Raw genomic sequence first — 11,750 nt, forward strand, 5'->3', positions numbered from 1 at the left:
GTGCGTGTGCGTGCGCGGTACTCGCGAGCTCGCGCACGCCGCTCCTTGCTCCACGGGGCTGTGGTGGCCTCTTCCTGCTCGGTCCGGTGCTGCGCTGTGAGCGGTGGCTGAGGTCGGAGCTGGGAACCAGCGTCCGCTTCGCCGCTACGGCCGCCCTGCCTGCTTTTCCCTCTGTCTTGGGCTCTCCGCGCAGTGTAGAGGCGCCGGGCTGGAAAGAGAGCGGCGCCAGCGTGAGGTTCCCAGCCGATGGGCAGCCCCTGGGCGCGCTGAGGGGCCGGGCTACTGGCGGCTGAGGTAGGTGGGCGCGCGGGGGTTTGTCAGACTGGCCGGGAGCAGAGTCGGGGCGGCGAGTGCTCGTGGAGAAGGCAAGGAGGGGGCCAGAATGAGGGCCTAGCCAGCTGGTGAGAAGAGGTCTCCGACCCGCGCCTGAGAAGGGGCTCTGGCCTAGCCCAGAGCAAGAGGAGGGGCCCCGGTCGTAGCCTGCTCTTCTCCGGGCTTGAAGCCATTATTTGGGGGAAATTCCTCCTGCGGCGGGGGGAGGGGTCACCCTTTCTTTTCTTTGCGAGGTCAGAATCCTCAGTTCTCCCCGCCATCACTTTAAATTAATGCTTGCCGGCTTCGAGATGGACGTCTAGATGGAGTGGCCTGTGGACTTGACCAGCTTGCAGAACTCCGGTGCACGACAGCGGGCTATCAGTTATGATTATTGGAGAGGGTTCACAACACTCTCTCTAGTGTGGGCGTGTATTTTCTGCAAAGTTCTTATTGCTGATACATTAATAATCGCTTTCGGGCACAACAGGTAATGCATTTTTAAACGCCTCTTGTCAAATAAGGATTCCGGCACTGGGGAAACTGCGCCGTGGAGGCACAATTAAAGAGTAGAAAGAAGACAAAGAAGACCGTTATTTATGTTCTCTCCTAGTATCAGAACTTTCCGTGGTGGGGCAGGATGCGTCGCTACTGGCATTTGTTTTAGCCTTTGCTGAATAGACTTTCTGAGTGATTGAGGTCGATCACCAATGGACTTTCACTTAGAATTATAAAATCGCATATGATTTTAGCTAGTTGTTACAAGTCAAATGACCTGAAATAACCTCTGAGAATTATGTGGTGTTCGCCCCTTGGAAGAGAGCAGAACTTGGTGTTCTTGAAAGGAAAATGTTCTCCATGTTTAAAAATGAATGCGTTGTGAAGTTACTAAAAATAGTTATAGTTCTTTATGTTGATAGTGATGACTGCCACATTCAGGAGAAGGAAAAGGAATTATTTCGTAAAGAACAGCTCACGGAAAGACTTCAGTGGTTAAACACAGAGTAAAACAGCTTCAGGGATGGCAAGTTTTAGCATATGCTTTAAGAATTCTAATTTAGGCATAGTTAAAATATATCGAAGCTCTTAGTTGATTCCCTTATATTTAGTGAACTATTTTAAAAGATTATTAACCTTTGCTAGTTCTGTATTCTTGGATTTCGTTCAGCCCAAACTTTCTAGAAATGTAGTATTCATTCTGACTCTATTGAGAAATGTGGCCTGCATGCTTTCAATGAACTCTGTACTATAGTTTGGGAAGAGTCTTTCAAGAAAGAACAGTTAGCTGGCGAGCCCTGAGGTGGAACCAGGGAGGCGTTATTAAATGTAGGATTAATGCTTGTATATGCACATACTGCATACAAACATACAAATTCTGCATGCGCCCACCTGTGTGCGCGCGTGTGTTTATGTATGATGGTTATGCACACAAGGATCTAATGGTGCTGACTCCCATCTTAAAAAGTTGACACCTGAAAGTAGAAAGGGATTGGTTTTAGCTCTGTTTCTTGTTTCAGTTAACTTTTTTAAAAAAAAATAAATTTACTTATTTATTTATTTTTGGCTGTGTTGGGTCTTTGTTGCTGCATGCGGGCTTTCTCTAGTTGCAGCGAGCGGGGGCTACTCTTCGTTGCTGTGTGCGGGCTTCTCATTGCAGTGGCTTCTCTTGTTGCGGAGCACGGGCTCTAGGCGCGTGGGCTTCAGTATTTGTGGCACGCCGGCTCTAGAGTACGGGCTCAGTAGTTGTGGCGCACAGGCTTAGTTGCTCCGTGGCATGTGGGATCTTCCTGGACCAGGGCTCGAACCCATGTCTGCTGCATTGGCAGGCAGATTCTTAACCACTGAGCCACCAGGGAAGCCCCTTTAGTTAACTATTTACATGAGTAACAGTCATAGTAAATTTCTTGTCCAGCTTCTTAATCAGTAATTGAGTAAGCAGAATACTGTACTGATTTCTTGGTGGTAGCAGGGAAGGAAAATATAGAACATATAGGAAGACTTGCCCTTTAGAAATGTTCTTTAAGTCAGTATTTTACTGTCTTCCCTGGGATTAACAGCTTTAATCCTGTCTATTTTGTGTCCTGATGCTTAGAATAGTGTTTTGCATGGAGTTGGCCCTCAATAAATGTGAGCAATGTCAGAAGTTAATTAACATAATACAAACCAAATTCATAAATTCCTGGAGAAGATTAAAGTAGTTGAAGATGGGTGGATTTTTTTTTTTTTAATTGCAGGTCTACTGTTTAAATGGTGTGTTTTTCTTCGGTGTTGGTTGTCTGAGTAAAGGATATATGGCAGAATCTGCTTCTGAAAGCCTAACATAATGTAAGCTGAGACTGTATATCCTGGGTGATAATAGATGGTGAATGTTCTGATATATTAAGAGAAAATGAAGTTAAAGGAAGTAAGGTCCAGAGGGAGGGTTTTGGTAAGTTAGTGATAGGAACTTAAAAGGCATGAGCTATAAACCATTGAAACAGATTATAGGAAAAAACATTTTCTCCCTTTACTGGCAGTGCTACTTGTGGAAGAGAACTGGTACCTTTCTATCTCTTTATACTAGAGCTTTCCAGCAGGGTGATTTCTGAATAATAAAATTGAAAAAGGGATCACTTTGGGAATTCCTTGACAGTCCAGTGGTTAAGACTCTTGGCACTTTCACTGTGTGGTCCAAGCCTCAGGGCACGGCTGAAAGAAAAAGTGATCACTTTTTCTCTTATAATCTGCTCAAAGGTCTGAGTGTGTTTCTCCTCGTATTTGCATGTGGTCTCTAGTCTAGTTTTATTGGCAATAAACTAGTATTTTGATTCCTATCTAATTCCTGTGTATATTTCTCCGTTAGTTTATAACTTGTAGGGGAGAGGAATGTGGTTGGTCCCTTCACAAATCCCAAGGCTGGCTTTTCTTCAATTTGGAAAACAAATCTATTTGAGTTAGATGTTGTAGATGTTATCAGTAGAAAGGTTCTGTGGATATTTGGAGAGGTTATCAACAGAACGGTTTTATGATTATTTGGAGAAGTTATCAACGAATTTTATGGATATTTGGAGAGGTAGGAGCTTAAGAGGTGAATAAAAACTTCAATAGGAGTGTTTTATTTTTTTATAAATTTATTTATTTATTTATTTTTGGCTGAGTTAGGTCTTTGTTGCTGTGCGCGGGCTTTCTCTAGTTGCAGCGAGCGGGGGCTACTCTTCGCTGCGGTGCACAGGCTTCTCATTGCGGTGGCTTCTCCTCTTGCGGAGCACAAACTCTAGGCACGTGGGCTTCAGTAGTTGTGGCTCACGGGCTCTAGAGCACAGGCTCACTAGTTGTGGCGCCTGGGCTTAGTTGCTCCACGGCATGTGGGATCTTCCCGGGCCAGGGCTCGAACCTGTGTCCCCTGCATTGGCAGGTGAATTCTTAACCACTGCGCCACCAGGGAAGACCAACAGGAGTATTTGAAATTGAGTTTTCTGTTTTCATTTTAGTATAGCTGAGTGATTCTCATGATAGGTGGCAGATTTTGCCCCCCAAGGAATATTTGGCAATGTCTGGAGAATATTTTGGTTGTCACAGATTGGGAGGGTAAAGAGGAGGGTGTAGCTACTGACATCAAGAGGGTGGAGTGGGTAGACGCCAGGGATGCTGCTAAGCATCTTAAAATGCACAGGACAACCCCATCCTCCACCCGCCCCCACCCTAAAGAATTATCTGACTCAAATGATAGTGGTGCTGTTGAGAACCCCGGTTGGTTCTGAAGTCAGATTATCTGAATTTGTATTTGGCTTTACCATTTCCTAATGTGTGACCCTGGCAAGTTGCTTAAAGTTCCTGCCTCAGTTTCTGTAAAACAGAGCTAACAGTATGTTCCCCATAGAGCTGAATTGTAGTGATGATTAAGTCAGATAATGTGCAAAGTGCCAAACTTATTACCTGGCACGTAGAAAAATCTCAAAAAACTCTCAGCTAATATCATTACACTTGGAACACATCTTGATGATCTCTTCTTATTTCTCATCTGAAATTAGGATTTGAGCAAATGAAGTGATAATAAACTCATTCTCTATCCTTGGGGAATAAGTGATGAATCACTCCATTTAATATTTGTGTTTAGCTCACTCTTGTTTTATGTTTTCAAGTCTATAAGGCTTCTGCTATAAACAAGTAGCTTCTCATTGTAAATGTTTTTCCTTCATAGTTAAGACTTTAAGCTAGCTGGCCAGTGGCTCTATATCTGTTGATTCTCAGCAAATATTTAGTAATGTAACTGAATTCAGTTCTTTGACTTCATTTCCTTTTAACCTTTATAACTGAAATAAATTTGCAGTGGTTTTGGCTCACATTGATTATCTATTCTTAGCCTCTGGGAGTAACTATTTTCATAACTGAGGTTTTGGTACAATTTTACATTTATGAAAGGTGCAGGTGAACGTCTAACAACTTGGGGCTGGACCTTTGTATACATTTGTGACTCTTTCGAAATATGAATTGGAACCCATGTGGTTTTTTTGTTTTTTTGTTTTTTACCTTATTGAAATATAATACTGTAGTCTATATAGACTCTCATTTTCTGTGTGTCTAAATGATATGGCTAAATAGAGAAACAATTCACAGGGATGTCTTCACAGATAGAGAGTTTGGACTGTTTGTTAAAAGCCACAGAGCTCTTGTAAGGGAAGAAGATCCACATCATTATTTATGGTCAAGGGAGAAAGCAGTGTTGCACATTCAACTTTTTGTCTTGATAACCACACTTTAAAAATAGAAAGTGGGGCTTCCCTGGTGGCGCAGTGGTTGAGAATCTGCCTGCCAATGCAGGGGACACGGGTTCGAGCCCTGGTCTGGGAAGATCCCACATGCCGCGGAGCAACTGGGCCCGTGAGCCACAATTACTGAGCCTGCGCGTCTGGAGCCTGTGCCCCGCAACAAGAGAGGCCGCGATAGTGAGAGGCCCGCGCACTGCGATGAAGAGTGGCCCCCACTTGCCGCAACTAGAGAAAGCCCTCACACAGAAACGAAGACCCAACACAGCCATAAATAAATTAAAAAAAAAAAAATAGAAAGTATTTTATTATGATTGTTACACATATTTTTGTAGTATAAGTCTCTGTAGTTTGTATAAATGTTCACTTATTTTAGCTAATGGAAACCTTTGTTTACCCTTTATGTTGTTATTGCCTCCTGTTTGGATAGAATAGTTTAAAGGGAGTCAGTACCTTTGGCCAACAGATTGTGTTCTTTCCTTGGTACATTCTATCTTTTGTAAAGTGTAACATACACTCAGGATTCTGTATAAATAATAAATGAAGATAATGATAAGGAAGTGTCCACCTTGTGAAAACTGGCCAGATCAGAAGTATACATGTGGGAAATATAATGAAAGGCCCAAGGAAGACATTCTAAGAATGCTAGGGAAACTTAAGAAAGAAAAAAAAAGAATCATGTTAATAACAATGCTTGTCTTTATTATTATCTTTTTAGGATTTAGTAGTCTAGAAGAAAAGAGCCTACAAAATGTAACATTTCATGTACACACTTTTCTAATTCCTAAGTAGAGAACATTATAACGACAAAATCAGTACTAGAGTTATCTTGCATGGCATTTGTGCCTGCCAGTGATTAAATTGAGAAAAAAAAAAGTATCTGAATCTGCTGATGTGTGTTTGTTTATAAGTGGTCTGGAGTCCTGCCTGTCAGCTAATTTTAGAGAGCCTGCATAGTTGTTGGAAGACAGACTGTTTTCCCACTAAATGCTGTCATACAGATATATATTTGTATATGTGTATTTATGCATATTTGTCTTTTATTTTTGGTAGAAAATGATGCATCCCGTTGCCAGCAGTAATCCAGCTTTTTGTGGGCCTGGCAAACCTTCCTGCCTCAGTGAAGATGCCATGAGAGCTGCTGATCAGTTTGACATATATTCCTCCCAGCAAAACAAATACAGCCACACAGTCAGCCACAAACCAATGGCTTGTCAGAGGCAAGACCCATTAAATGAAACACACTTGCAGACTACAAGTGGCAGAAGCATAGAGATAAAAGATGAACTAAAGAAAAAGAAAAATCTCAACCGATCTGGTAAGCGTGGCCGGCCTTCAGGAACCACCAAATCAGCAGGATACCGGACCAGCACGGGCAGACCCCTGGGAACCACCAAAGCGGCTGGATTTAAGACAAGTCCAGGCAGACCTTTGGGTACAACTAAAGCTGCGGGATACAAAGTCAGCCCAGGGAGACCTCCAGGTAGCATTAAAGCTCTATCCCGTCTTGCCGATCTTGGTTATGGCTGTGGGACTGCTGCTTTTCCTTACCCTATGATGCATGGTAGAGCAGTTCATGGCGTAGAGGAAACCAGCAGCGAAATCAAGCCACCCAATGAGTGAATGAGGCAGGAAAGGAGGGCCAGGTTTAGAAGGAAGATTGTGAATAATCCCAAAGCTTCCTGGTTTTATTTTGACATACATGATTTTATGGCCTGGGCTTTCCAAATTTGTTTTCCCATTTGATTTTTTTTTTTCCTGCTTTTGCTCAGAAACTGTCATATGCTGACAGATGCACTCAGGGCATAGCAGTGGTATTGTATTTGTACATAGGTTCAAGTGTAACACCTATCTAAATCATTTTTGCTTTTCCTTTAGAGTTATGGTTGTGTCTCATTACTACTTTTGGGTCATTCTAAATAGATGCTTCATGTGCTAAACAACTGAAACCATTATACCTATTAGTTTGTGAAGTAAGCTTACAATATAATAAAGATAATGTCGAAGGTATTTTTAACTGATGGAACAAAGCAAACTAATGATTCAGGATTACTTGAGGTAGTGGCTGTGAGGTTTTTTGTAACATGTTCATGAGACAAGACACATATTTGTATGCTTTGGCATTTATTTAGATTTCATATGTTAAAAATCTTATTTTTAATGTTCTAGGTTTAAGCAGCTTCCTATTTATTGATCTACATGGCATTAATTGATTTAACTATTATTCCTTTAAAAATTCTTCAGTGTTTGCCTTTCAGCCATGTTAGGTTGTGTATTTTTTAATTGCCTAAGAGCATGTATACCAAACACTACAAACAATTCATATTTACAAAAAAAATAAACTTTTTAATAAAAACTGCACATTACATTTTTGGTGAAATATTGACTACAGTGCATTCTGAGAATAGCATATTTAATATAATAGGAAAAGAAATATTCTTAAGGTCTGCATGTTGCTGTGGTTACTACATTTTGTCTTTCATATACTTAGTTTTAAAGCATTGTGCTTAAAACACTTATTAATGTTCATTTATTAAGAATATTTTTTAGTTTTTTCTGATAAATTGTCCCATTGCATTAGCAGTTACTGTGGTTTCAGGTCTGTATCTACCAAAGGACAAAAATTGAATGGTAGACCGTAAAACTGGTATAAACAAAATGTAGTTTTCTGACTGTCAGAACCCAAATATTAAAAAGTATATAGGAATCCATCTATGCATGAAACATGTAAGAAATATGTTGGTTAGTTTAATTAAAAATCTCATGGTGGCTCTAGTGAGACCACTTCGTTCAAAATAAATTTTTTTCTGACAGTGTTTGCTTTAGAAGCAAAATAGATAGGAAAGAAAAAAACGTATTAGGTAGATACGTATAGAAGGGACAGGGGGATATCTCTCTTCCCTCTTTCTGAAAGTAATATTCTTTGTTAATATACATTTTATTTATTCTGAGTTTGTTCTAAATAAAATAAACTATTATAAACTTCGGATTTGGAAAAAAAAATTCCACTGAACTTTACAATGTATGTATTTGTGAGCTTAAATGCCTTTGAGATTATAATGTAGATTTGCAGGACTCCAAAACTTTTAAAATAATTAAAATTTTAAAAGGGCACATACTGTGTTTGGGCTTGCTCTCAGTTACTGCAGACTCTGACTGCAAATGGATGTCATGTTTCATACCTTTTTTATCAGGAAAAAAGCAGCAAGCCTTCAGGTGTTCCAGTGATGCCTGACACAATGAGCTGGACTTTATGCTGCTCTTTACAGTAAGAGGTGTTGCATTGTATGTGGGGACTGTGTGTGCACTGGCATCTAAGACAGTGACCTCAACAATTTTAGCTTTGCACAAAGCATAGAGAACAATGTTGGATGACTACATAATCAGTTGTAACATTCTGGCAGCTAAATTGCTACAAGAGTTTCTTCTTGCAGAAGCTTAAAATATAAAACTTTTAAAATAATTTACTTAGAACAGTATAACTTCTGACACACACAGATGCTTACATCTTTATTCATATGTTCATCCATCCACTTTTATTATGTATCTGTCATTTAGTTGTTTCTCAAGATGATGTTCAGCAGTTGGCTGCTTAGAAATCCTGTTTTGAATTCCTGAAAACAGTTGTTTAATTAAATGTTCTTCCATGGAATTATATATATCATTGTCAAGGGTTTGGTTGCAGGTTGTGTTTTGTAGTACGCCCATTTGACATTTCCCTTTCAGTTTATTTGCTTTCCTGATTTTATTATACATGCTTTTTCTCCCTGCCTTTTTCTACATTCATTCCCCTCCCCCTTTCTCCATCCTCCAGCACATCTACTCAGTGGTGCTGTGCTGTGTGTCAGAAGATAAAGCAGGTGTGTTAATGTATAATGAATCTTATATACAAGTTAATGAAATGGTGAAATCAACTAAAGGAAGTATGTTCATAACAGTGTTTATTAACATCAGGAGCTATGTCCCAGGAAAAAAAGGGGGGCGAATGGCTACTTTTGTGAATGGATAACATCATTTAAAAAGCTGAATTTTCTGTGTTCATGTGAGTTGTTACCTGGAGTATTAGATCTGTATGTTGATGAGCATCTCCTGATTCCACTTCCTTTTCTCCTTGTGAACAGTTTGTTGGTGCCATGGTGAAGAGAAAGACATCTAAATGATAACATGAATGAAGTCTTAAAATACAAAATATTTTTACTTCTCTATAAAGACTACATTGTGCATCTTTTGTAACACTGTCTCTTGTCATGATAAACACTGAAATAGCATGTTAAACAATTGCCTATACTTTAATATAATCAGTTGGGGGAAACTGGCCTTTTCCTCCCACTGTATGATTGTTCCTTGAAAGGTAAATTAGTAATCTTATATTGTGTAATTCTGTTCTTCACAAAATAGGTTTCACTATTCTATATTAAAACTTTGGTCAGAAAATGATCTGCTCTTCAAGTAAGTTTGCTTTTACTTTTTTCTTTAAAAAATATTTTAACATGCCTTATTTATTCTTATATTAACAAATTAGGAGCTAATACAGAAGAAACTTTCATTTTTTGACAGCTATAACCTTGCATAACTAATCTTTAGCGTGGGATGATTTTGATACTATCTTTGGAGTTTTGCACTGGATATTTAAAAAAATGCTAGCACAGTGTATTGGAAGAAAATAAGTGATCAATTTTTAATATTTGGGGATGTTTTAAAAATCAGTATTTCAGTTAGACTAAAAAATTCTTTATATTTTTTATTTACTTTTTAAAAGAAACATCTGTTAAAGTAGTAAAAGTAATATTCATTCCAAACTAATGTTTGTGTGAATTTACGTGTATATTTTCATGGAATAAGAATAGCGTTTCTTTGAATTAAGGAGGAAAAAAAATTATCTGGATCCATTTATTAGGTTAAAGGTGATTCATCCAATGTAAGAAAAACCAGTGTATGAGCTAAAGAAAAAAAAAGTTTCTCTTTTATATTCTAAGAAGCTTTAAAAGAACAATTCAGGGGATATTGACAATAACTGCTACTCTGCCAGTCATTGTCTATATATGCAGTAAAATTTCATGATCCCTTTATAGTAAAATATCAATATAAGAATTCACAACAGTTCAAAACGTTTTTTCCCTTGAACATAAGATATTTTGATGCTATTATGTTTTTGTTTTTATCATAGCTTAACTATATGCTATTAAACTCTAGGATGTATCTAAATCTTTCCTTTGCTTTTCCCCCCTACTCCCAAGTAGATAAATCTGTGCTCTCACAAATAATGTATTTAATTTTTGGAAAATTTAATGCTATAGTAAATCAAGTGTGTGATTTATAGTAATCAGACCACTTTGATTCTTTGAGTTTCACAGTTTCCTTTTTCCACAGGTAATTATGGAGAAAATAATTACCAGTTAACTGATATAAGCACGCTGTTCTCTGCTGTAAAAAGTCTGAATAGATACTGTGTATGTTTTTATGTCCATGAACTTGAGCTACTCGTGTGCAATTATGTGTATGGGAATGGAGTAGTGTTCATGATTTGTATCTACATCATCATATGGATGTATATTTATTAATAAAGTCATTACTTTAAAACCAGCTATGTTTACTGCTTTATTTCTTAGCAAAGTATTTTCCAAGTAGGGTAATTGTAAATGGTAAAACCTCTTTCATGATTGGTGGTCTTGTATTTTCCTTGGGTTGTGCTTTCTGAAATCTGCCTCTCTCTACTTGTTTTTCTCAAAATAGTAATTATTTATATATTTGTAATTTAAACTTCTAACTTATAAATGAATCTCATTTTCTTCCAATTATTAAGATACTTCAGGCTAATGGTTCTACTAAAGGCTTAAATTATTATTATTTTTTAATAAATTTATTTATTTATTTTTGGCTGCATTGGGTCTTTGTTGCTACGCACGAGCTTTCTCTAGTTGCGGCGAGTGGGGGCTGCTCTTCGTTGCAGTGCGCGGGCTTCTCATTGTGGTGGCTTCTCTTGTTGTGGAGCATGGGCTCTAGGCGCGCGGGCTTCAGTAGTTGTGGCACGTGGGCTCAGTAGTTGTGGCTCACAGGCTTAGTTGCTCCACAGCATGTGGGATCTTCCTGGACCAGGGCTTGAATCTGTGTCCCCTGCATTGGCAGGCGGATTCTTAACCACTGCGCCACCAGGGAAGCCCTAAAGGCTTAAATTTAAATGTGATTGATCCTTTTAGTTTGAAAAGTTTAGATATTAAACGTGGCTAACTTTTTTAGTGTTAACCTTAGGGATAGCAGCATGTGCATATTTTGTAACTGTCAAATACTGGAGATATAAAAAGAAAAACACTTTCTCCTAATTATTCGAATATCTAATTACCTTTTCCATTTTCTCTGAATCCTGCATATCATCTGGAACAGAGGTTGGCAAACTAAGACCCACTGCCTGTTTTAGTAGTTTTATTGGATTAGCCATTCCCATTTGTTTATATATTGTCTCTGGCTGCTTTTGCACTACAATGGCAGACTTGAGTAGTTGTGACATAAGTCCTGCAAAGCCTAAAATATTTACTGATTATTCCTTTCCTTACAGAAAAGTTTGCTGACCCCCCTTATCTAGAAGGATAAATTGGAGTAGGAAACAGCAAATACAATTTGAAATTGAATTTCAAAACCTGAGCAAGTGATGGTTTTGGGGTTTTTTTTTTTCTGGCCACACCACATGGCATGTGG

General features: G+C 38.7%; 1 protein-coding gene across 11 annotated transcripts; it reads left to right on the plus strand.

The window, feature by feature from the left end:
- On the plus strand, positions 1-10,640 carry C3H5orf24 (chromosome 3 C5orf24 homolog). Of its 11 annotated transcripts, none has more exons than XR_005019386.1 (5): positions 1-294; positions 6,111-6,540; positions 8,252-8,325; positions 8,872-8,917; positions 9,179-10,640. XR_005019386.1 is itself a non-coding variant. In XM_036848089.1 (4 exons), exons 2-3 carry the CDS (start codon positions 6,114-6,116, stop codon positions 8,290-8,292), a joined length of 468 nt encoding a protein of 155 aa, XP_036703984.1. In that variant the 5' UTR covers positions 1-294; positions 6,111-6,113; the 3' UTR covers positions 8,293-8,325; positions 8,872-10,640. The 11 variants fall into 11 exon arrangements, 5 of the variants coding, with proteins under 5 accessions (XP_036703984.1, XP_036703985.1, XP_036703986.1 ...); XR_005019387.1 differs by having other exon boundaries at positions 9,456-10,640; XM_036848089.1 differs by having other exon boundaries at positions 8,872-10,640.
- The last annotated feature ends 1,110 nt before the right edge of the window (positions 10,641-11,750 follow it).

The sequence above is a fragment of the Balaenoptera musculus genome, chromosome 3 (assembly GCF_009873245.2).
Source record: "Balaenoptera musculus isolate JJ_BM4_2016_0621 chromosome 3, mBalMus1.pri.v3, whole genome shotgun sequence".
NCBI classification, from domain to species: domain Eukaryota; kingdom Metazoa; phylum Chordata; class Mammalia; order Artiodactyla; family Balaenopteridae; genus Balaenoptera; species Balaenoptera musculus.

Bases quoted from the DNA above. Each gene is read 5' to 3' on its own strand.
- C3H5orf24 (XM_036848086.1), top strand. From the start codon at position 6,114: ATGATGCATCCCGTTGCCAGCAGTAATCCAGCTTTTTGTGGGCCTGGC.